The sequence below is a fragment of the Salvelinus fontinalis genome, chromosome 18 (genome assembly GCF_029448725.1).
Source record: "Salvelinus fontinalis isolate EN_2023a chromosome 18, ASM2944872v1, whole genome shotgun sequence".
Taxonomy (NCBI): domain Eukaryota; kingdom Metazoa; phylum Chordata; class Actinopteri; order Salmoniformes; family Salmonidae; genus Salvelinus; species Salvelinus fontinalis.
This window is the reverse complement of record NC_074682.1, coordinates 17,156,686-17,182,996: the sequence shown is the minus strand read 5'-3', so window position 1 is coordinate 17,182,996 and position 26,311 is coordinate 17,156,686. Positions and strand designations below refer to the sequence as shown.

Genomic DNA, 26,311 nt, shown 5'->3' with positions numbered 1-26,311 from the left:
CACCAGTCCCTCCTGCAGCAAAGCACCCCCACAACATGATGCTGCCACCCCCGTGCTTTACGGTTGGGATGGTGTTCTTTGGCTTGCAAGCCTCCCCCTTTTTCCTCCAAACATAACGATGGTCATGATGGCCAAACAGTTATATTTTTGTTTCATTAGACCAGAGGACATTTCTCCAAAAAGTATGATCTTTGTCCTCATGTGCAGTTGCAAACCGTAGTCTGACTTTTTTTATGGCGGTTTTGGAGCAGTGGCTTCTTCCTTGCTGAGCTGCCTTTCAGGTTATGTCTATATAGGACTCGTTTTTACTGTGGATATAGATACTTTTGTACCTGTTTCCTCCAGCATCTTCACAAGGTCCTTTGCTGTTGTTCTGGGATTGATTTGCACTTTTCGCACCAAAGTACGTTCATCTCTAGGAGACAGAACGCGTCTCCTTCCTGAGCTGTATGATGGTTGCGTGGCCCCATGGTGTTAATAGTTGCGTACTATTGTTTGTACAGATGAACGTGGTACCTTGTGGAGGTCTACCATTTTTTTCTGAGGTCTTGGCTGATTTCTTTTGATTTTCTAATGCCAAGCAAAGAAGCACTGAGTTTGACGGTAGTCCTTGAAATACATCCACAGGTAAACCTCCAATCGCCTCAAAAGATGTCATTTAGCCTATCAGAAGCTTCTAAAGATATGACATCGTTTTCTGGAATTTTCCAAGCTGTTTAAAGGGACAGTCCACTTAGAGTACGTAAACTTCTGACCCACTGGAATTGTGATACATTGAATCAATTATAAGTTAAATAATCTGTCTTTAAACAATTGTTGGAAAAATGACTTGTGTCATGCACAAAGTAGAAGTCCTATCCGACATGCCAAAACTATAGTTTGTTAACAAGAGTGGTTGAAAAAAAAGTTTTAATGATTCCAACCTAAGTGTATGTAAACTTCCGACTTCAACTGTACCAACCAACCACACACAGTAAATTACACTAAGCTATTACAAGAAAACACTATGGCATGCATTTGTGTAAAACAATCAAATTATTACCCTTATTGGAGGTGATGCCAGATGTAAGGAATTGGTGTTATTATGAAGTGCTAATGCAACATACTGTACACTACTTTCTCTCCCTTGTGATATTAAAATTACAGTGTATTTCCCAAACATAAAGCTGTTCAGGAAAAAGTATACAGATGATACTCAACCTGGTATAGAATACAATATCTGACAATCTCCTAACCAAGTTGCGATGTGATGGTGTCATTAGGTTGTAAGAAGCATTACATCACCTCAGTCATTTTGTTTGACATAGCAAACAAGCGAGGGAAACTTTGTCTACTATAGTCTGTCTGCAGTAGTTTGTTGGTGTGAGAATGAGAGGGTCTACCAGCCCTGCAGCTCCAAATCTCCACTGAAGCACAAACACACTAACAAAAACAGCATTGTGGAGCCTTTTAACACCACAGAACATCAGTGCTAACAGACATTGTCTTCGCCTTCCTCCAATGTGTATTTTCACAATGATTATTGTATGGCACATACAATAAGTTAATGTTATCATGGCAACCAGAATGAGTTTTGTTATTATGGCACAGGAAATGAACTAAGGCAACCCCTCATGACCCTAAAGGGAAAGCAGCGACCTTAGAATGACCTGTGTCTCATCTCCTGTTTGTTCTACTCTCTGATTGGTAAGATTAAAGCAGGTCTCCACCCTCCTCCAGAGGTTTGGATCAACCTGCTGAGGCCTGGTGTGCACTGATACATCAGTGTTGGAAATTCATGCAAATTCCCAGAGTGTGGAGAGAGAAGGGAAATGTAATCAATGTCATTCAGTATGTAATATCTTTAAATGGAGAATTCAACCCACCATTGCCCTCTTGCTTACTCATTGACAGTGAGCCATTATTTAATGTCTTCATCACATAACCAATTATTATTCTTGGTGATGAACTTAACAAATAAATCAGCAAACCACATCTCCATAGATACCATGGATTGTGCACATATTTGTATACATATTGAATTAAAATAGTCAGGATCAAACTTTGTACTCTCACTTTCCGAAGTCAAAAGCTGAATGACTAGGTCACCACCAGAGACTTGAAAATATATTGAGAGCAAGATTGCCCTCAGTTGGTGGAACTAGGTTACTTCCCTGAAGAGTTTCAAATGTGTATCAATCATTTGGATTTCACACTGCTGTCAGGCAATGTTTCAACACATTTTATATAAAAAAAATAACACAATTTCACATTTTTTCCCAGATTTATTTCAAATTTGGTTCATTTCCCCCCCATTTCACTTACTACTGGTACAGGTTTACATACGTTATCAACCAATGTCTTCGATTGCCACATACTCTTCCCCACACACATGGCCTAATGTCATGCATTTACTAATCAAAGAAAACATACCATTACAAAACAAGAAATCATACAAATGTTAGAAATATTACAGAGGAACAATTAGCAACTTAACATGAAGATGGTAACCCTTTGAATTTGGGGTCCACACGGTTTCAGAGCTTCAACATTGTTCAAATATACAAAATGTAATGGCCAGGGGGAAGGAGCAATTGTGGTTTGTAAGTGCAAAGAATATGACAAAGACATTTAGAGATTGTTTGACTCACATGGACCACCTTATTTCAGGGACATCGGCAATGATGGCTACTTCCCCTTTAGAGGAGCACACAGGTTGGAAGGGCTCAAGGGAGTATAGACATGGGACAGATGAGACATGTATGAGACAACCCTTACAGAGTAACTTGACTATCCATAGTAAAACAATTATTGTTCATCTCCAAAAATCATACAAAAGGGTGAGAACTAAATACAAAAGAGGATTCCAAATTTAAACATGAAAACGCTGCATTTACTCTAAGCAACAACACTCTTCCGCGCAATTTAACTCACACTAGACTCTCCCACATAAGGTGTGACGCAAGCACTCACTGTGGTGTTAAGCATAATGCCGTCATGTTTTTAGCGAGGCACAAAGGCACAAGTGTTTGTATGCACCTACAGGTTACTCTGCGTGAGTGTGTTTATTTCGTGTCTGGGTCTCAGAGGATGGACATTGAGCTTGCGGGGTATAAGTGTGAAAATGGCGATGTTCCTTATTATAAATGAGTGCAAGAGCGGTTCAACAGATGTGTAGCTGGGGCAGCACGTGTGTTTGTGTGCGTGTGTGTATAGCATTTGTGTATACTGCACACCATCACGTGTGTATTGTGGCGTTTACAGGGTGTCCAGCAGACTGTCGATGCGCGTCACCAGCTCCAGTCTCTTGCTAGCTAGGGTCTTCTCGTTGTCGATGTAGGCCTCCTTCTTCACCTTGCCTGCCACCAGGCGCTCAGCCTCCTGACAGGAGCGACCCACCAGGTCCTTCACCTGGCCGTCCAGCTTCTGCACCTCACCCACCTGAAACACACACAGCGGAATGTAAGGCTCAGCACAGTGTACACACACACACACAAGGGTAGATACAAATACCGTACACACAATTGAATACACACACCTTATCTGCGAGGTCGGAGCCCTCTGTTTTGAGGCGGGCCTGCAGGGAGCTGATGTCGTTGGTGAGGGTGCGGTGGTCGGCCTCCAGGGTCTTGCGGCCGCTGTTCAGGGCCCCCGTGTCTCGGGATTGCTTATAGCGATTCACCACCTCGTCCATGTGGCGGTACAGCCCTAAACGCTTGTTGACCAGAGTCAGGACCTGCTCTGTGATGGAGGCCACCTTCATACGAACCTCTGCAGCAGGGTCCTGGATAAAACGATGGAGAGAGAAGGGGAGAGTCAGGAAGTGCATACAGGGGGAAAAAGTAGATGAACTTAGTAGGGAGTAGGAGAGTTAAAGTGCTCCCCATAATAAGAGCAGCAGAGTATGTTGAGGATGGAGTACCTTAGTGATGGAGAAGTCCAGGCGCACATAGATGATGACTGTGAAGAAGAGGATGTAGAAGGCCCCCACCACCAATAGAGGCTCCTGCAGCATCAGGATCTTATTGAAGGTATAATGCACCTGGGGGATGAGTGAGAGAGAGACACTGAGGAACTTCCACCATCAATGAAGGACCTAATCTTACATTGCATCTAAATTGTTTCTCTGCAAGGGTTTCAGATGTAAAGCATGCAGCTGCTGGGCCCTGGTGGTGGTGTATCTCTGGAGCGACTACTTATAACAATCCTGTCATAGTAATGGCACACTGGTTAATTCATACAAACAAACTGCCTTCCTTTCTCCCCCCTAAAGTCTCCAATTCCCTCTTCCACTAGGGCCCAGCAGCTCACCACTACATCCTGGATGTGCTGCTCCACCAGATTGTTCTTAGAAGCCACCAGCACGGGACGACCAAAGGTGTCCAGGTAGGTGTAGTGCAGCTGGTCTGGAATGCGGTCAATGGGGTAGGGGGTTTCCACATGGATGTTCCTGAGAGGAAAAGATGTGGATCATTAGAATGAAACAGGAGATCTGTCCATTTCCACAGACACTAAAGGAGTGTGTGCACATACACACCATGCATGCTCACCTGGCGCCTTCTGGCAGTATGAGTTTAACAGTGAGGGAGTCGATGACTTGGTCATCATATACATGGTCAACCAGCCTCATCTTCAGAGCATACTGATCCCCTGAGAATCAACAGGATGAATTCAAGCATTAGCACATCGTTTTTTAGCTTTTGGGCCATTTCTCTTTAAAGAGTTCTGGTTATTTATAGTTATGGTAATTTAGCCAACTCAACTCACCCAGAGTGTAGAGGTACTCATAGCTGGGCAGATTGTAGCCGATAATGTAGTGGGTCTTCCAGCCACCAAACAGAGGGAAGCGGGGCCGAACCTCCACCTCCACAGATTCTTCCAGAATCTGTAGGTGGGAGGTGGATATGTTGCCGATCTCATCCCGGTAGTACACATCCTGGGCTGAGGCAGGAAGGATGGTCTTCGGGAGAGTGAGGAGATGCAGTTATTATACAATCTTAAGAAGTCCTCCTGCAAGCATGATTTGAAAATGCACCAAGATCCATGGCAATAAAGGAGTCTTTAAAATCAAAACACCTTAAAGGATTTGACTGATGAGATGCCACTGTCAGACTGACGCTGGTAGTCATAACGGGAGAAAGGCCCTTTCAGGAATGCACCTGTGTGCCTCATGTCAATGGTCTCTTCCACAGCAATGTTTCCCCAATGGGAGACTTCGATGATGCGGGTGATGCTGCTAATGGTGAGGAAGGGTGTGTTGTTCTCATAATGGACCTTCATGGCATCCTAAAAAGAACAAAAAAAGACATTTCTCCTTTTGCTTCTAATCCAAATATGACTCCACTAAGCCAATGTACGCTATTCAGCTGGCCCAAAAGTGCTTAAACCATTCAAGGACATGGCCTAGCGGTCTCAACCGGAGCCTCCAGCACACATGTCTACACATGTGTATGGTTAGAATCCAGTCTTCTGCCCTTTGACACAATGTCCATCTTTCCCCACTGTCATCCTCTTTATCTATCTATTCAATAAAGTCAGACAATATACATAAAAATAATATTAAATGCATCCCAAATCCAGTCAGGGACCTCAGAGACACTTTACCTCGCTGAAAGGGGCGACATCACGGAAGGGGCCATACTCAATAGCTTCATCGCTCTTGCTGGGGTTGCCCAGCTTGGTGTAGCTCTCCACAGTCTTAGAGGCGAGGCGGACGCGGGTGGTCTGGCTGCGGGTGGGGTAGGGGGAGTACAGGTAGTGGTTACCCTGGAACACCACCAGCTGACGCTCAGCCTGGGTAATGTGTGTGGGGAAGGGCCTCAGGATGTGGCTCAGGACAGTCTCCACCTTCACCCGCAGCTTAGCGCCCACGCCCAGACTGGAGGGTAACTGCACCTTGTAAAACTCCCCACTGTAAGAGGATAGCAGATAGGAGAGGGGTCAGGTCACCAGCACCAACATATCTGGTTCTAAAAACAAGGGGACAAACTAAAACAGTGAGAGAAACTCCACTGGAAAAAGGGGTGAAGTTTAACATGGTGAAAAAGTGCATATCTACAAACTTTACAGTCTAATGACATACAATGGATAATGCAATATAACCTTAGTGAACAGGGATGCACAATATATTATAAAGTTCTCACCTTTGACCTTGGATTGTTGTTTGCTTGAGCTCAAGCATGGCATCCTCCTCTTCATCACCCTTCACCTAGCAAAGACACACGTTTACATGTCTGTCCATTCTGCTGCAATTCAACTACAACTGAACATGAGGTGTATTCATTTACAGGCAGGAATGAGTTTGAGTATGCAACGGTGTGAATGTAGAGTGAGTATTCATTCCCCACGGGTGTTGGTGGTGTGTAAACAATCACTGATAGTAGGGGAAAGAATTGTCTACCTAGAAACTCTGACATAAATTAAGGTCCTAGGCAATTCAAAGATATTGCACACAAAAAGGGGCTGTTCTGATCAGACACGGAAGTAACTACCCTCTCAGCGCATACGTGTCATTTAGCCACTGACAGAACAAATTGTGTTGCGGAAGTGCACCCGCTAACCCATTCAAACAGTTCCACACCATCATATAATGCACTTATTAAAATGTTTTTGCTACAGCCCTTCCACAGTTTGGTAGATCCACCATTTAACAAAAGTAGACATTTACTAGCGAGCAAGCACTGTAACTTCCTTGCCTTGACTGGGCGAATCTGGACAAATATGTTCATGTTAGCTAACTAGCTAATGTTAGCCGGCTAGCTAATGTTAGTTAGCCAACTAGCTACCTGGCAAAATGTGGTTTACAGCAAATTCATTCTGAAATCACTTACCGATGCACCGACGTACGCGAGGTGGTGGGCCAGGTCGGGCTCTACCGCCAAGATAAAGTTATGTACCGCCGAGTCTCCCTGGTTTGACAGAAGAATCTCTGCTGTTATCTTAGCAAGGTGCGTGCTCAGGTCCACCGTTCGTTTCACCTCCTCGTTCACCAGCCCGTCGGCAGCCACTCGATAACACAGTACAGTGATAAGGAGCAGATAAGTGGGGGCGGCGAAGAAGGGGATGTTTCGCGCCATGGTTATAAAATTAAACTTAAAGATAATTTGCTTAATTGTTCAATTGAAGCTAGAGCGAAAGAAAGGCCACGCACCACTTCAGGACCAAAGCTGCAGCCGTAAGGATGACGTTTCATTCAGTCCTCACGTACTGACGTCATGCTGTTCCGAACAAATACGGCAGAGGGAGACGTCTCTACCCTGTTATCAAAACTAATAAAGGTCCGAGGCAATTCAAAATTTTGCACACAAAAGGAGCTGTGTAGATCAGAAGTAGCGCCGCTCTCAGAACATACGTGTAATTTCGCCACTGACAGAAGGTGTTGTGTTGTGGAAGTGGTGGAAAAAGTACTCAATTGTCATACTTGAGTGAAAGTAAAGATACCTTAATAGAAAATAAAAGTGAAAGTAAAAGTAAAAGTGAGTCACCAAGTAAAATACCACTTAAGTGAAAGTATTTGCTTTTAAATATACTTAAGTATCAAAAGTAAATGTAATTCCTAAAATATACTTAAAAATCAAAAGTAAAATTATATTTACTGTAAAATTCCTTATATTAAGCAAACCAGACCACACAATTTTCTTTTCTTTTTTACGATTAGCCAGATCACACTCCAACACTCAGCCATCATTTACAAATGAAACATTTGTGTTTAGTGAGTCAACCAGATCAGAGGCAGAGGATGACCAGGGATGTTCTCTTGATAAGTGTGTGAATTTGACAATTTTCCTGTCCTGCTAAGCATTCAAAATGTAACGAGTACTTTCGGGTGTCAGGGAAAATGTATGGAGTAAAAAGTAAATGATTTTCTTTAGGGATGTAGTGGAGTAAAAGTAAAAGTTGTAAAAAAAATAAATGATATAGTAAAGTAAAGTACAGATACGCAAAAAAACAACTTAAGTAAGGGGGATACATAGTCAGTTGTACAACTGAATGCATTCAACTGAAATGTGACTTGAACATTTAACCCAACCCCTCTGAATCAGAGAGGTGCGGGGACTGCCATAATCAACATTCACGTCTTCGGAGCCCAGGGAACAGTGGGTTAACTGCCTTGCTCAGGGGTAGGACAACAGATCTTTACTTTGTCAGTTCAGGGATTCGATCCAGCAACCTTTAGGTAACTGGCCCAACGCTCTAACCACTATGCTACCAAGTAGTTCTTTAAAGTTGAGTCGGAAGAGACGGAGATATCGGGGATGAAGGTCTGGGTGCCTTGTAAGTCCTATTAGCCAACGTACAATCAATGGATAATAAAATAGACGAACTACGATCACGTATATCTTACCAACGGGATATTAAAGACTGTAATATCTTATGTTTCACCGAGTCGTGGCTGAACGACGACATGAATAACACACAGCTGGCGGGTTTTACGCTTTTTCGGCAGGATAGAACAGCGGCCTCTGGTAAGACAAGGGGTGGCGGTCTATGTATATTTGTAAACAACAGCTGGTCCACAAAATCTAAGGAAGTCTCAAGGTTTTGCTCGCCTAAGGTAGAGTATCTCATGATAAGCTGTAGACCACACTGTTTACCAAGAGAGTTTTCATCTATAATCTTCGTAGCTGTCTATTTACCACCACAAACCGATGCTGGCACTAAGACCGCACTCAATAGTTCCTGTGCCCAAAAACACTAAGGTAACCTGCCTAAATGACTACTGACCTATAGCACTCACATCTGTTGCCATGAAGTGCTTTGAAAGGCTGGTCATGGCTCACATCAACACTATTATCCCAGAAACCCTAGACCCACTCCAATTTGCATACCACCCCAATAGATCCACAAATGATGCAATCTCTATTGCACTCAACACTGCCCTTTCCCACCTGGACAAAAGGAACACCTACGTATGTGAGAATGCTGTTCATTGACTACAGCTCAGCGTTCAACACCATAGTGCCCTCAAAGCTCATCACTAAGCTAAGGACCTTGGGATTAAACACCTCCCTCTGCAACAGGATCCTGGACTTCCTGACGGGCTGCCCCCAGGTAGTAAGGGTAGGTAACAACACATCTGCCACGCTGATCCTCAACACAGGGGCCCCTCAGAGGTGCGTGCTCTGTCCCTCCTGTACTCCCTGTTCACTTATGACTGCATGGCCAGGCACGACTCCAGCACCATCATCAAGTTTGCCGATGACACAACAGCGGTAGGCCTGATCACCTACAACGATGAGACAGCCTACAGGGAGGAGGTCAGTGACCAGGTCATGTGGTGCCAGGACAACAACCTCTCGCTCAACGTGATTAAGACAAAGGACATGATTGTGGACTACAGGAAAAAGAGGACCGAGCATGCCCCCATTCTCATTGACGGGGCTGTAGTGGAGCATGTTGAGAGCTTCAAGTTCCTTGGTGTCCACATCACCAACAAACTATCATGGTCCAAACACACTAAGACAGTCGTGAAGAGGGCACGTCAAAGCCTATTCCCCCTCAGGAGACTGAAAATATTAGGAATGGGTCTTCAGATCCTCAAAAGGTTCTACAGCTGCACCATCGAGAGCACCCTGACTGGTTGCATCACTGCCTGGTATGGCAACTGCTCGGCCTCCAACCGCAAGGCACTACAGAGGGTAGTGTGTACGGCCCAGTACATCACTGGGGCCAAACTTCCTGCCATCCAGGACCTCTATACCTGGCGGTGTCTGAGGAAGGCCCTAAACATTGTCAAAGACTCCAGTCACCCTAGTCATAGACTGTTCTCTCTTCTACCGCATGGCAAGCGGTTCCGGAGTGTCAAGTCTCGGTCCAAAAGGCTTATTAACAGCTTCTTACAAGACGGACTACAGGACGGTAGTCATTTAGGCAGGTTACCCTCGCTTTCTTGGGCACAGGGACTATGGTGGTCTGCTTGAAACATGTTGGTAATACAGACTTGGTCAGGGAGAGGTTGAAAATGTCAGTGAAGACACTTGCCAGTTTGTCCTCGCATGCTCTGAGTACACATCCTGGTAATCCGTCTGGCCCCGCGGCCTTTTGAATGTTGACCTGTTTAAAGGTCTTACTCACATTGGCTACAGAGAGTGTGATCACACAGTGGTCCGGGAACAATTGGTACTCTCATACATGCTTCAACGGTTGCTGTTCAGTGTTGCCTGCTACAGACCCTGGTTCGATACTAGGCTGTGTCCTAAGCGATGTCCCATTGGCTCATTGCGCTCTAGCGACTCCTTGTGGCAGGCTGGGTGCCTGCAGGCTGACTTCGGTTCGTCAGTTGAACGGTGTTTCCTCTGACACATTGGTGCAGCTGGCTTACAGGTAAAGCAGACGGGTGTCAAGAAGCGCAGTTTGGCAGGTCATGTTTCGGAGGACGCATGACTCAACCAAAACCAAAGCATCGACTGCTGTCATACCTTACAGTGTAAGGATAACTGGTCATATGAAAGTGGGTCACCTTTTTAGCCAGGTACATTTCTATAGTAACGAATCCTTCCGAACTAACCCGCTCTGGAGCAGACTAACTTGAGGCTAACTCCATTTATCCTGAATGAAGTGCCACAAGTACCAATGAAATCAGATACCCTCCCTCTCACAAAGATTGTGGCATCATCCCCTTCATTTGAGGAAGACGACTGATTAAGTATTAATACATAAATAAAAATGGTGTACCATTTTATGTTAAAATACCTAGCACATGACACATTTAGTTATGACAGATTTACCTTTTAGGTCTGTGTGTAGCTAGCTACAACTAACTTTAGTTGAAGACGACCAGAATAGAGATGGATTATCTCTCAAGCTTTATTGACCCATGTTTAAATCGGCCAGAGGATTTTCATTTGCCTGGCTAACCAGACTCCTTGCCAAACACAACGCAACACCCATTGACTTTAGTTTCTTCTCTGCAATTTAAAGTATGTATACAAGTAAAGTATGTAGCCAATGACAGAGCAGCAGAATAGTTTAGTGTGAGTCGTTATGCTATGTTTTCATAGAGGTGAATAACAAAAAATACTACTGAAGAAAGTCAATCCATGAGTTAGCTGACTTTCTAGTCTAGACACATGGGCCAGCCAATTTCCTGGATGCAAATTAAGCCTACCTATGACTCTTAGAACAAAACACTTTCAGTGAAGCTTCCATTGAGAATGGTGTTGGAGTGGACTTTGAACCACGAAGGGATATCTATCAGAGTAGAAGCCAAGCAGATCTCTTGTGCCATAAAGTTCCAGAACAATGAATACAGGTGAGTGACAGGGAAAACATTATTCCCCCTCTCTTGAGAGGCGGTCCATGCATAAACCCCACTATGAACAGATGCCCACCTCCAACAAAAGCCCAAGAGACTGCAGGATGATCCCCTTTCTGACAAAGATTGAGGGGACAGAGCCAGTGCATTGCTAGAACCAGGCAGGCAGTGGCATTAAGATACAGACCTCTTGGCAGATGCTTTCAGTACACAACATGATCAAATTCTAATTTTAATAACCTGCATAATGCCTATAGCTAGTGTAACCGATGTGAAATGGCTAGCTAGTTAGCGGTGGTGCGCGCTAATAGCGTTTCAATCGGTGACGTCACTCGCGTTGAGACCTTGAAGTAGTGGTTCCCCTTGCTCTGCAAGGGCCGCGGCTTTTGTGGAGCGATGGGTAACCGTTGTTGATGTGTGCAGAGGGTCCCTGGTTCGCGCGAGGGACGGACGTAAAGTTAAACTGTTACACTAGCTGTCTGAACAAATGTTGTTGTTGATTAAAATAATGGTCAGAGCTATCCGAGATCCTTGGGACGTCCCTAATCAAACTTCTACCCTTACCATAACCATTTTAAATGTCAACTTCAATGGGGGTAGGGACGTCCCAATGATCCCTAATTGCACGGACCTGAAAATAAACCACAATACAAAGAGGGCCGGGTTTAGGGAGTGTCTTCGCGAACAACTGATGTCAAAGATCGCTGACACAGTTGTTTTGGAGGAAGTGACAAGAGACTGAAAAAGAAAGAAATAGGCCCTCTTCAAGTAAACAAGCAGGGATTCCTTTCGCTTAATAATTGCTCTTACTTTGGAAACACAGGTGGCCACCAAGTAGTATTGCATTATAATGAAAGAGACGTGCGTTCTGACTGCAACTAACCACCACTGGTGGCACCAGCCAGTTTCCGTCCGATCTCGGCAACAACCTAGCTATCCAGCTAGCCTAGGTTGGGGGGGCAGACAGACAAAATTGAATTCATCTGTTTTTCATCCAGCAAACGAAAGGCCCATTTTGACATTCTTTAATATACCATCCCTTGGTTCTGGTTGATCAAGGTAAGAACTGTAGCCGATACTCTTTTTGTGCAGTAATATATATATATATATATATATTTTTTTTTTACGTTTACCAATTAGCCTGCTAGTAAGACGAGACCAAGTACTGAGCTAGCAAACGGGTCGATTGTCCCCGCGTTGGGCACTAACGTTAGCCACTCACTGTGCACTGTTTAAATTCAGCTAGGTAACGAATGTTTCTCTACTCTGTATGGCATTCAATCTATAGTTCTGTCCCAATTCACTGTGCAGTTAGTTAGTTAGCTAGCTAACGTTACGTTACGTTACATGTCAAATGGCGTTGCTAGCTAATGTCTGCGTTAACAGTATGCGTCCAGAGCCATGTAACTGTTTAGCATTACGTTTCTAAATTCATGGCTCTGTACACGTATAGATAGTTACGCTATGTTCTAGGTAGCAATAACTAATATTAGCCAGCTAACTTACTAGCGAGGCCCTTCAGGGGTGAAGTTAGCTGACTAAACTTACTCAACTCGGGTTGGTTGACAACGTCACGCTAAGTATGCGTGCGCATCGATGTGGCCGGAAATTGTGTTATGATGCTGAAGTGTTGTGATTCTGATAACTGTCAGATAGCTGTCAACAATGACAAGAAGCTGTCTCATTGTATCTTCTTATTGATACCATGTTTTGTTTTGAGGTATTTGATTTTTGCTAGCTAGTTAACAAACAACTGTACATTTGAGACAAGCGCTCATTGTGCAAATGTATTTGTTTTCAATAAACATTTTGAGAGTAAATCTAGTTTACATGTTGTCAACAATCTAAAACAACCCTGTCTGTTTTGTCCAATAGTTGGGACTGTGTCAGTTTTGTTTCTTAAACTACCAACCCATCTATAGAGATCCTATTAAATTTGAGTATTCTAATTATATGATACCGGCTATGTAATATAATAGTGAACGTTAGCATTAGTAAACAAGCAGACAGTTTATCCAGAGTTTAGCTAGAGCTGTAATGCTAGTCAATTTAGCTAACCTGTTTGGTAAAATAACTAACGTTAGTGTTGTATGATGTGCTCATCTGTAATTATTAGGTAGCTAGCTAGCTAGCCTAGTACTATGACTATGCTAGCAACTAATAAACATTAGCTAACTATTAGCTAACCTAGTTGGCCAACTAGGGGTGTATTCATTAGTCGAATTCCATTGCAAAACGTTTCTTCTGTTGCAATTGCAAAACTTTTGCAACAGAAATCATTACGCGTTTATTCTAGGAAGCAAACAGAATGAAACGGGGAGGGACCTACACGGAATTTGTCCAATATAAATTGTTTTTGTTGCAAAACGTTTTCCATTTGAAGTAAATGATTTCCGTTTTGCAACAGACCAAATGTTTTGCTATACAATCCGACTAATGAATAGTCTAAACGGGATCCTTGGGACGTCACCCCAATTGACATTTTAAAATGGTTAAGGTAAGGGTTAGGTAAGGGTATGGCTGTCCCAAGGATCTGGGTAGCACTAAGCAATAAATCATTCTTGGTGTTGTTTTCTAGATGTAAGATTCAGTACTCAAAGCTTAGCCTAATGCAAACTGCATGGTCCTGTTTAGGTCCAGTGTTGGCTCCCTTTGCTTTCAATAGCCCATGATTGAAATGAAAGAGCAGAGGTAGTGGATGTTGACTGTCTTTTAAAGGTGCAACCTTTTGTTACTATTGAGGATAGTATGAGACACTGAGTAACTAACTGCTTGTGCAAGAACTGCAGCAATGAAAATGCATTTAAGAGCCTGGCTTGTTTTGAAATTTAGGCTGCCTATGTCATTGTGTTTCTGGCCCCTCCTGACAGCTTGTTGCCTTATTCCATGATCTTTATCAATCAGTCAGTCATAGGGAATCAATACTATCCTGGTGTTTTCCATGCTTGTCTGCAGATTTTTTTGGAACCAACACCATTTTACTGTGAAACCAATAATGGAACTGATACTGTATGTCGTTACTGAGGAGGAGTTCCGTGGACCCTTCGTGTCCAGAAGTAATTTAGCCATTCATTGTGGTCATTGCACTCTGTAGAGTTGCTATTTTCTTGAGTTTTCTCATGTCAATTAACTTGTGACTTTGCTTGATTACTCATAAATAAAGTCAGATTTAAGAAGGTTAAGGGTACAAGACCTTGTACTCAGCTGGCTTTGTTGGCAAAATCACTACATATCCCATCGAGCAAAGCAGGGAGAGGTTTCCCGTTGTCACCGTTCCGACGCCAGTGGATCTCAAAACTGAACTTGGATCCACGTTAAGTAGCAATGATATCCTATTCAATAAAACAATCATTTGTTTCTTTCCAACAATTTTCTTAATTACATGGTTGTATAACTAGCAAAGGAGTTTTGAAGTTGAGGGTGCAGTATTTATAAAGTTTAGCAATAGTAATGATTGATTAGTAATGCCTGACGAGTTCCTATAAATTGGTGTCTGTTACGTGAACTGATTTAAGATGGTTTTTGCTTTCTGAGAATAAAGTCACGTTTTATGAGCTCCTGTATGCTGCTTCTGTCTAGTCTTAACTTTCCTTTTAGTTGATGTTCCACCCTCTGAACGGCACATTATATTACCGTCAATGCGGAATTCTTAAGAGGACTCTCATTGTCACTTTGTGTTGCTTGAAATAAATTTAAGTTGAAATGAAGGTTGCTTTGTTTCAATGCTGGGGTAACCATTAAGGGTGAGGCTCCTTGACAGAGAGAAGCAGTGCTAATGATGGCTCTGCACGGCAGCCTTACTTAGCCTAAATGTTGTGAATTTGTTATTTGGGGTAGATCTGGTGATGCTGTTAAGAGAATGTTGGTCAGTGAGAGCAAGAGATGCTTTATAAAGAAGAATAGTGTATTCCACTCTCGCTGTCTGTGGATCAAGTCTCAAAACTGGCCTTCACATGTTGAAACGTTTCTGGTTTACGTTAAGCCTACATTCCTCTCCCAAACCTGAGTCATATACAAGTGAAAATAGAGGAACATGTTGGAGTGGAAGGCAGAGTTTAAAATTAAAAAAAATGAGTCTGTTGTTTCTTATTTAGTGAGGGACAAACTGTACTTGGTTACATTCCCAGAACTATTCCTACTCAGAGCATTTCAACACACACTGTGCCAGATGCCAATCGCAACTTTTAACGGGCTGTGGTTTCACATTTGATTGACAGACAGGTGGTATAACGTTTGACCTTTGGCCTGCTGTTATGTGTGTTGATGTGTATAGCCTACATGTGTTCCTGAATGTCTCTGTGTGCGGGCATGCCAGTGTCTGTGTGTCGTAATCCCCATGACTGGACAACTAGCTTTGGACCACATGACTACGGTGAGGGTGAGCTGGCAGCTGGTCAAAGTAGTCCATGGCAAAAAGACGTGTTATAGTATTTGCAGTACTTGCCTATTATAATATTGCCTGCATCATAGAGCATAAACAGCATTGCTTTTTAACCCTGGGGATAGGGGTGACAGGCAGCATGCTTTATAGACTGTGTGCCTGTTTATAGGCTGCTTTTATACTGTGTTTATCATGATAACAATGAGGATGACCGTATGACGGTAATGTTAGCCATGCTACATGATCAGTCCACCATTCTAATTGAGTGCGCCTTCTATTTTCCCAGCTGTGGCACAATGACGTCTAGGAAGAAAGTACTACTTAAAGTAATCATTCTGGGAGACTCTGGGTGAGTGTCCTGTACCTTGCACAGCCACTTACACGTCTTCTCTGTTATCGTAGAAGGTTACAAAATATATTTGTTTACCAATCACTCTGTCATATCTGTTGCTGACCTGAATCTATCTCGTCAGAGTTGGGAAGACTTCCCTGATGAACCAGTATGTGAATAAGAAGTTCAGTAACCAGTACAAAGCCACAATTGGAGCTGATTTTCTGACGAAAGAAGTGATGGTGGACGACAGGCTTGTCACCATGCAGGTACTGGGGAAGGGATACTATCACGTTACATCACAAGTGCTGTACTGAAGTACAGATCAATGGGTAGGCCTATATTATATTGTTCTTCATAAACATGTAAGCCCTGTGCTCTCTCACAGATCTGGGACACAGCGGGGCAGGAGAGGTTCCAGTCTCTGGGTGTGGCGTTCTACCGCGGGGCAGACTGTTGCGTGCTGGTGTTTGACGTGACCGCCCCCAACACCTTCAAGACCCTAGACAGCTGGAGAGACGAATTCCTCATACAGGCCAGCCCCCGAGACCCCGAGAACTTCCCCTTCGTGGTGCTAGGCAACAAGATTGACCTGGAGAACAGACAGGTGGATCCAGATGTAGCGTTTGAGACCAAAGCATCTGACAGTAAGTAGCTTGTGAGTCCCTTCAGAGAATGACGGCTGCTTTTTGTCTGTATCTGGCAGGTGACGACTAAACGAGCACAGGCCTGGTGTCAGAGCAAGAACAACATCCCCTACTTCGAGACCAGCGCAAAGGAGGCCATCAACGTTGAACAGGCTTTCCAGACTATTGCACGCAATGCTCTTAAACAGGTAGGGGATCAGAAGGGAGCTTATGAGAGCTTAGCTGAATGCCGTGTGTGTATTGACAGTAATTTTATACTTTGTTTTTATTGAGGAACACAAAGAAAGTACCAATAAAGTAAAATAAAAGAACAACAAAAAATAACTGGCAGTTACAGTGCACATCACACCTTCATCATATTAGTTACATTGACGTCTTTGAATTAGACCTACAAACCCCATTTTTCCCAGTATTCCTGACCTCTCTCCTCTTGTGTTCTTAAAGCAAAGGGCATACACTTCATGTGGTGTATTTCTTCTACATTGTCTATCCATTGTGTCACTGTGGGAGGGTCTTTTTGTAGCCATTTCCTAGTGATAGCCTTTTTACTGGCTGCCAGTAGGACCTTCAAGAGGTACTTTTCTCTATTGTGTAAGTTATCAGGTATTTCACCCAAGTACAAAGAAACTAATGTTTGTTCTATGTCAAATCCCATTATTTTTCCAATGTTAGATCTTATTTCTCCCCAGTAAGTTTCGATTGCGGGGCAAGTCCAAAAGATATGAGTGATCCACCCTCAATAGACCACATTCTCTCCAACAAGGATGTAGGGAGCCAGTCTGTTTTGATTTCAGTTTAGGTCATTCTTCCAACAGAATTCTCTCCATGACCTTGAGTTGGTGGAGCTTTGTTGAGTTTCTAATATGTTCAACCATTTCATCAGTTATTTCAATGTTAAGTTCCTCCCATTTCTTTTTAATATAGTTTGTAGAATGTTTCTTTGAAGATTGAAAACCCAAGTAGATCTGAAATAGGTTTTTTGTTACTCCCCAAGTTGTTGTATTGACGTCTTGATTTCCATCAAGAAGTCACACAAAAAAGCTTAACGCCATCTCGTCTTTTTCTCCCTTTAGGAGACAGAGGTGGAGTTGTACAATGAGTTCCCTGAACCGATAAAGCTGGACAGGAACGAACGTTCCAAGCCATCAGCGGAGGCCTGCAGCTGCTGAGGTCCTAGCAGACTTACTGGGGTGCAACTGTCAGCCCTTCTACCCTGTCTTGCCTTGTCTAAACTCTATGCCTCACTGTGTGCTCCCCTTTGCCCAATATTATCACTGGCCTTCGTAGATGCGAGTTCTGCTCGAAAAGTATACTTTACACACATGCTGCACTCACACCCCAGTGTACACATCACACACTTACTCTCAAGATAAGTCTCCAAGCCCAAAGAACACCCAGATGGATATTAGAGCATTTATTAACCTGATATCTGCTTAGTATTTCCCCCTTAACTGTCTCATGACACAAATACCTTTTTAAAGACACCATTGTTTCCATGGCACCACCTGACCTCACACACACGCATACATACAGAAATAAAATCCTATGACATTTTAAAGGGGGGGTTAGTTCCAGTGGTAAAGGAGGTTGTGAAGGATCAGAATGACTAATTTATATATATATATATATATATGTGTGTGTGTGTGTGTCATGCCAATGTACTGCCCAAAGATACATGTGTTAATTGTCTTGGAAGTGACCTAGCAAGTCCAACATACGAGTGTGTTGTTCATGGCATTTCTTTGCACTTTGTCATGTAGACTTATTAAAATCCTGTTTGACACCTCATTTTGGAGCCACAATATAAACCCACATTTTAAGTCGAGGCAGTGTGGATTTGAACTCTGCTCCCCAACTTCAGTGATGTCCCCTAACTGCCCTACACATGCTTTGTTTCTCAATGGGGAAAGTCAAGCAGCAAATTGTTGTCATCATTCTGCGACCTGACACAAGGGGTAGAGAATCAAAGGGAGGACGTCCTATCTGATACAGCTGGGGGAGGGAACAGAGATTTTTCAAGCATATAAATATGACTCGTTATTGCCTCTTGTCTTATTTTTACTGGCAACTGTTGCAAGACTATGTGCAAATCTTTAAGTCTGTCAATTGTTTTGCGTAGGCAAAAACCACGTATGTTGTCAGTTTCCATATCTGCTGATAGCTCAGGTGGCAAATGATTTGATAAGTTCTTGATATTTCCTTTAACTGATCAGATCTTCTGTCTGTATATTGTTATTACTATGTTTAGTATTTGAATTGCATCAGAGGACCGAGAACACAACTTTTTATTTAAATTATACAAAAAATATGGGGGAAATCTGTTAGCATGAATCATATTAATGAAGTGACTTCATCTACATTGTTTGAAAATGTTTTTGGGGTTTCAAGGAACTGATAAAAGTCATTGAATAAAGAATGTGTGTGTTTCTGCAAGGAGAACATGTAAAGCATAGGTGACTATCAAGGCTCATACACACAGTTGTTCTACTACACTGAACAAAAATATAAACGTAACATGTAAAGTGTTGGTCCAATGTTTCATGAGCTGAAATAAAAGATCCCAGAAATTTTCCATATGCAGAAAAAGCTTATTTTCTCAATTGTTGTATACAAATTTGTTTACATCCCTGTTAGTGAGCATTTCTCCTTTGCCAAGATTGTTTTATTTCATTTAACCAGGCAAGTCAGTTAACAAATTATTGTTTTAAATGATGACCAAATCTGGACGGTGCTGGGCCAATTGTGCACCGCCCTACGGTACTCCCCATCACAGCCAGATGTGAAACAACCTGGCTAATCCATCCACCTGACAGGCATGGCATATCAAGAAGCTGATTAAACAGCATGATCATTACACAAGTGCACGTTGTGCTGGGGACAATTAAAGGCCACAAAAATATGCAGATTTGTCACACATTGCCACAGGTGTCTCAAGTTGAGTGTGCGTGCAATTGGCATGCTGACTGCAGGAATGTCCAACAGAGCTATTGTCAGAGATTGACATTTTAGTTTCTCTACCATAAGCCACCTTAAACTTCATTTTAGAGAACTTGGCAGTACATCCAACTGGCCTCACAACCACAGACCAAGTGTAACCACGCCAGCCCAGGACCGCCACATCCAGCTTCTTCACCAGCCCGATCGCCTGAGGGGGGGTGCTGAAGAGTATTTCTGTCTGTAATAAACCCCTTTTGTGGGGAAATACTCCCTCTGATTGGGTGGACCTACACCTTCCCAGGCCCATGCAGGGCTGTGCTCCTGCCCAGTCATGTGAAATCCATAGATTAGCCCCTAATGAATTTATTTAAATTGACTGATTTCCTTCTATGAACTGTAACTCAGTAGAATCTTTGAAATTGTTGCATGTTGGGTTTAGTTTTGTTCAGTATATAATCAATAGTATAATCTTGGGAATACATTTGACAGTTTTAGTTTTGCATGGGGGCACTGTATTTCTATTCTTCGGTCTACTGCTCGTACAGAAATGTCAAAATTGGTCACTTTCAAAGGCGGACACATGACAGAACCATCAAAATCTGAAAAATGTTTAATAACTATCTTTAACCAATACCAGACAGATATAACAATAATCAGAAACCATTTCCTCTCTTCCACATCAATCAACACACCGCAATATCAAGACAATGAGGTCTACATTTTTCAATCTGTTCCCTTTCTCTTCAGTCAGTCAATGTTTCTGTCCCACTCAGTTGGTCCTGGGTTCCTTATTGGCTCCCTGCAGCCACTGTTGGAGAGGCCCTGCAGTCTTCAGCTGCTTCTCAGGCCTGGTCTCTCTTGTGTGCCCCTCCTGTTTGACTTCCCCAGTGTCTGACTCTTTCCTCTTGGGGTGCGTGCTGCTCTTCAGCCAGCCCATCATCATCTTACTGCTGGCTGAAGGCTTGGGCTCCTGGGGAAGGTGACGAGGGGGTAAGTGGAGGCAGGGAGGAACAAGTAGTATTGTATGGAGCCAATTATAGATTTTCTCTTTAGGTTTTAAATCTAGATTTTGAGTAAATATGTGAAGTGTTCAGTCTGGGACCACCTTTCTAATGATCATGAGATATTCAATGATTGGAACATCATCAGACATCTCAAATATGGGTACATAGTGAGGTCAAGCTGTTGTACCTTAGCTTGAGGATCCACTGGCTGCAGGCACTCAGGGGAGTTGTTTCGAGAGTTGTTGACAAATGAGGAGACAGGGTGAAAGGTAAGTGTATTTTTGGACTGAAGCAATTTAAGGGCATCTAATGACTTGACCTCACCAAAATCCAGCCATCTTCTGACCTCCTCCTCTCCATCGAGAATCGCTGGCATCCTGTATGTCAATCACAATCATTGGTAATTCTATATCATACACAAACTCTCATATACACAGAACATACTCAATTTACTCAGAGAGAGTAATGCTTGAGACTGAGGCCCTTACCGGTCATGGATGCCTTGAAGATTAGGGGATGCATCCACAGTGATCACAGTGTAGGTGTAGAGGGGATCTCCACCACTAGGGGGAGTCCAGCAGTCAAACAGTCCTGCAATGGTCAGCAACCGCCATCCTCTCCACTCATGGTCTCCTTTGTCCTCCTACACAAGACAGACACACAAACAGGCAAGGTATATATGGTCAAAAGGCAATGCTCACATTATTTAAGTACTGCAGACTAAAAACAGAGAAAGATCACAAATGGGTCTGAATGGAGTCAAAAAGGGTGTTTTTGAGGCGGGGGGAAAGGGGAAGAGGATGGGGGATATCATCAGTGTAATCAGACTCAAGCATCTTACTCTGAATGTTGTCAGTTTTCTGTGTTTGCTCAGTGATGCATGGTCCATGTGTGTCAGCAGCTCACCTCTTTCTGGTCTACAGAGCCTTCCTCAGAACTGCATGTCTGTGGATCCTCCTGGTCCTCTGTTTTCACATGAACAGGTCCTTGAGTCTGGGGGAAATAGATGAAGAAGGGCTGCTTGTCTTTCAACTGCCTCCTCCATTCATAAAAGCCATCAGCCAGGATGACACAGCGCTGTCCTTTCAACATCGGATCCTGAAATGAAGTAGTACACAAACATTCACTAATACACATGGAAACCGTTTGAGGATGCATGCTGTCTCTGTTGACAATGAGTTATGTGCATTTCATGTGGACATTAATCAAACTCATTCCACACCTTGTAGGACTTCTTCTCTAGCAGGCTCTCACTGCGACAGTTGTTGGTGCTATACTGCATCTTGTTTGGGTCATTCTCCCTGAACCAGGCAGGCACCAGGCCCCAACGCATCACTGCCAGCACACATTCATCCACTGGGGCATTCTGAGAGAAAAGGGTTGGATGGGGACCACCTGGTTAATACACAAATCTTTTCCTCCAGGCAAGGCGCAAATGACACCCCCCAAAAGAAACATCCAGCCCTCCTGGCCAGGATCAGTTGATCTGCTTCAGTTGCACAACTATACTTACCTTAACAAAATGTCTTTGGGACAACAAGACTGGGCTCAAAGACTGGGGGCTCTTGTTGTAGGAAGGTTGGTACTTATCAGAATCTCCGTCTTTCCACCTTGGCTGTCGACGCTGCCCTCCTCGGTCTCTGTACTGGGAGGCGCGGCTGACTTCATCTGCCGCCAGGGTGCATGCAGTCCTCCCGCACATCCTCAGCCCAGTAGTCCCAGTACAGTCTGATGAAATAACAACATGCAGTCATGAAATGCATGCATTGGGTTTGCCAGTAGATACCGACCCTACCATTGCGCTTGTTTACACTGAGCTGAACTGGGGTCGGAACGCAATCATGGTAACATTATCTCGCCAGTGCGAGATATGGGTCAGAAAATGTATCTCAATGCAGGGATGAGATATACTCCAAATTTGACCAATTTCCACAATTTTATTTAACTAGGCAAGTCACAACGATACATCGAGGAGATTTAAAAACTGCTCATTTTTGCTAGCTAGCAGTAGCCACCGCAGCCATTATGGAATGGCAGTGTCAGCCAATCAGTTCTTTTGTTGTTCAACGCAACATTCCAAAATGGCTGCTGTGGCTATTGCTAGCTAGTATGAGGACGGAATGGGCAGTTTCCCAGGAAAACTAGCAGTATATCAATCTCGATAGAGCAGTGTGGATAGAGGTACAATTTACAGTACAGTGACATCCCAGGTACGTTTTCCAACCAATATCTTATGCTGGCTCTGTCTTAATGTATCCATGATTGCTTTCTGAACCTAGCCAGCAGATCCGACCTGCTTGCTTACAGATGCACTAGGGTCGAACAGGCTTCATGTATAGGTTAAGACACCGCAGAGCTGGCTCGAGATGTGGCTCAGAAAACGTACCTTAATCCAGGGATGATAAATGTGTTATACTCCGAATTGTACTATTAACACAGCTGTTACACAGGTAAGATTGAACGACTGCTAAAAAAAACAGCAGTCGTTCAATCTTCTCGGTTTAACAGTTGGGTTAATGTAACAATTCATAGTACAACACATTTCTTACCCCTGGATTGTGGTACGTTTTCCAAGCCATATCTTGCGCAGGCTCCACAGTGTCTTAAATCTTAGGGATAGGCGTCCCGTCAACGGGACAGCTGTAAATCATTTAGCGCCGTGTGTCACGATCGCAGATTTTAGAGAAACAACAAATGTCGGTACATATAAGTGTCTTATATCTTCTGAAAGCTTAAATTCTTGTTAATATAACTGCACTGTCCAATTTACAGTAGCTATTACTGCGGGAAAAAATGCCATGCTATTGTTTGAGGAGAGCTCTTAACAACAAAACACTCTTTCACCACGACAGGTTTGATAAATTCACCTCTGAAGGTGAAATGTGTACTAACATTCTGAAATCTTGCTCTGATTTATCATCCAACGGGTCCCAGAGATAACATGAAGTGTCGTTTAGTTAGATAAAAATAATTTTCCATATCCTAAAAAAGGTCCATATAGCACGCACGATCGATTTTGTATTTCCACTCGTTCCCTTTGCAAAGAAAGGAATCTGTGAAAACCTAACCCTAAACATATTTCAACCAGTCAAATAACATTCATATTTATTCCTCAGAGATCCTAGAACGTAACCAGACTTCACTATATCATTAGGAGTGTAGTATATACTATAGGACACCACATTTGGTCAGAGAGCGACGCGTTCATGGCACGCCGATGACGTGGGCGGTCTTCACTTGATTGACTGTCACTTTGTCAAATAAGCACCAATCGGGGTCAAACAAAGCTAGCTAGATAGCCAATAAGCTGGGCTTTACGGGAGTATGAAACCCAGTATATGTTGCAAAATGTTGCTGCTAACCTTGTGCGACAGCAAGCCTTTTTCTTTTGGACAAAAATTCTAAGAATATGGAGAGTTATGAAAACTGGGTGTTTTGCAAATGTTGAACTTATAATATGGCTACTAATACTGGAAAAGCTAAATCAAAGTCCAAGTATACAGATTTGACGATATTCTTGCAGAAAAATGTAATGTGAATGTAAATGTCTCCTTCACGATTTGCCCAAATGTACCTGGGTGACTTAATGTCATGTAGTTTGCTCATAGTTATCTGTCTGAAACTTTGCTCATGCACTGCTGCCATCTTGTGGACACCATCGGAATTACAACCAGAGTGATGGCTAGATCTGAGACCTTGCTGTTGCATTTCAAAGATGGTGGTAGAAAGAAAAAATATATATATTATTTGTATTTTCTTCTACCAGATCTATTGTGTTATATTCTCCTATATTAATTTACATTTCCTTTCCTTTCAAATAGTATTTCCTTTCAAATAGTACCAAAAATATGCATATCCTTGCTTCAGGGTCTGCGCTACAGGCAGTTAGATTTATGTCATTTTAGGCAAATTTTTGGGGAAAGAAGGGGGTTATTCCTATTTAGCTTCATGTCCACCAGATACATCAAACTCTTCACGCTCCGGCGGAAGTTATTCATTGTTAATGGAGCAGTCTGCAATGCTACATTTGGGATGCCATAGTTCTGTGTACCGCATGCATTCAATTTTTTCAACTCGTGAGTTGCATTTCCGTGCAGTGGTACAAATGGAAGTTCATTATGAGTGTCCCATGGCGGGGGTTGCACCATACGGAGGCCAAATTATGATGACAATTGTGTAGTTAGAGAGAAGATACTAGCTGAATGACTGGAAAGTAATCTCTGGTAAGAATGACAAAGAATATTCATCATTACTATACTTGGGTAGCCAACAGAACGCAGTACAGAATTAATACACACAGCACTTTTCAGTGCGTAATTTAGCATGCCATCACGCAGAGCAAGTGATTTGAAATCAGTACTCTATATGGGAACAACCAGTTCAATTTGTTGATGTTGCTAGAGATGAGTGGAAAGAATAGAAACAAACTAGATTCATTGTTGTAACATGCCATTGTGCGCACCAGTCTGTTGGTAGCTCTGCCATCTTATGAAACAATTAGGTCAATAGGCGAATAATAAATGGTATTTTCTATGCTGCAAACCGTTCTGCAACCTTGCAAAGGTCATGAAGTACAGAAAATGTGGACTAGACATTTGGCAAAATGCATGTATCTGGTGGACATATGGCATTAATCTACACAGGAAGGCTGTCAGACCCTAGTACAGCTGTAAGCAAGTGGGTTGGATCTGCTGGCTAGTTCCGACCCCAATGATAGTGCAGCTCAGTGTAAACAAGTGTAACAGTAGGTTCGGTATCTTCTGGCAAGCATTCTGTATATTCTGGAAAGCATTGGGTATGCGAACTGACAAACTAAACATTTTCCAAGGTGACTCAAGAAGCATTAGCTAATAGCTAGCTATATCGATCTACCAGTAACGTGAACTAGCTCTGTTAGCTTAGCTTGCTAGCTACCAAGTCAACCGTGCAACTTTATTTTCGGCTAACTGCCTAGGGAGCCACTGTTCAACTTCAGATAGCTGACAAATCTTTCGATAAAAATGGGAGAACCAAATATTAGTATTTACATAGTGGTGATTTACCGTTGTGAAATTTCTGTTGTTTAGGACTGGACTTCGTCTCGACTTGCCAGTCACTGCAGCATAAGTCAGAGGGCGCGTTCAGATGGTTATTCTTCTTCTGATATCGTGGCGGTACGCAAACAAACGTTGTGCATATCGCTACCTACTGTGATGGAATGTACGATCAATCATGATCTGCCCATATATTTTCCTTCTTTTACATTGTACAGCTACATGTCCCATTATTTGGCATTTAAAACACCGCAATGGGGATGGGACAAATTGTCTGACATTTAACTAAGGAATCTTTACTTTTCCAGGCAAAACCTTCTAACGTCAGCAGCACTGATAAACTTTCACTTATTTGACCCTCTTTCCTACTGATCAATCTTTTGGCCCCAATGACTCTTCCTCCCTTCACATTTTCTTTAATATAATCTATGGAAATATATATTGGGACCCCAATGATGACTCCCCTCAACCTAGAATAAGCACCTGGGACATGGCTTTTAATATTCTTCCAATGAATAATTAAGCATTTTCAGAATCTTCTCTTGCTGACCCTGGCTACCACAAAATATGATCAATCTACCATTTCCAATGAACCGAGCTAATTTGACTTCACCCACCTCTTTCTCTACAGCATTGGTTAGTCAGATGGGGTGTAAATGAGGACCTGTGGTCTCAAATAAGATCACCACTTTCCATTCCAACAGATTACTCTTGCTTCCTACCTTGATCCTCTATATGCCTTCTT

General features: G+C 42.9%; 3 protein-coding genes across 4 annotated transcripts; 1 reads left to right on the top strand and 2 right to left on the bottom strand.

The window, feature by feature from the left end:
- Positions 1-2,244: 2,244 nt before the first annotated feature.
- On the bottom strand, positions 2,245-7,176 carry LOC129815087 (dolichyl-diphosphooligosaccharide--protein glycosyltransferase subunit 1-like). Its single transcript, XM_055868440.1, has 10 exons — positions 6,810-7,176; positions 6,123-6,187; positions 5,584-5,890; positions 5,056-5,265; positions 4,747-4,939; positions 4,530-4,629; positions 4,291-4,429; positions 3,902-4,021; positions 3,518-3,763; positions 2,245-3,420 (listed from the first exon to the last, which is right to left on the bottom strand). The coding sequence occupies exons 1-10, from the start codon at positions 7,053-7,055 to the stop codon at positions 3,238-3,240; spliced, it is 1,809 nt and encodes a 602-aa protein (XP_055724415.1). The 5' UTR covers positions 7,056-7,176; the 3' UTR covers positions 2,245-3,237.
- Positions 7,177-11,926: 4,750 nt separating this feature from the next.
- LOC129815089 (ras-related protein rab7-like) lies at positions 11,927-19,164 on the top strand. Of its 2 annotated transcripts, none has more exons than XM_055868442.1 (6): positions 11,927-12,292; positions 15,901-15,963; positions 16,088-16,214; positions 16,334-16,552; positions 16,652-16,780; positions 17,666-19,164. In XM_055868442.1, the coding sequence occupies exons 2-6, from the start codon at positions 15,911-15,913 to the stop codon at positions 17,759-17,761; spliced, it is 624 nt and encodes a 207-aa protein (XP_055724417.1). In that variant the 5' UTR covers positions 11,927-12,292; positions 15,901-15,910; the 3' UTR covers positions 17,762-19,164. The 2 variants fall into 2 exon arrangements, with proteins under 2 accessions (XP_055724417.1, XP_055724418.1); XM_055868443.1 differs by lacking the exon at positions 11,927-12,292 and adding an exon at positions 12,638-15,605.
- Positions 19,165-20,121: 957 nt separating this feature from the next.
- hmces (5-hydroxymethylcytosine binding, ES cell specific) lies at positions 20,122-25,684 on the bottom strand. Its single transcript, XM_055868441.1, has 7 exons — positions 25,576-25,684; positions 22,047-22,261; positions 21,756-21,899; positions 21,440-21,631; positions 21,022-21,176; positions 20,721-20,910; positions 20,122-20,499 (listed from the first exon to the last, which is right to left on the bottom strand). Exons 2-7 carry the CDS (start codon positions 22,233-22,235, stop codon positions 20,299-20,301), a joined length of 1,071 nt encoding a protein of 356 aa, XP_055724416.1. The 5' UTR covers positions 22,236-22,261; positions 25,576-25,684; the 3' UTR covers positions 20,122-20,298.
- Positions 25,685-26,311: the final 627 nt, after the last annotated feature.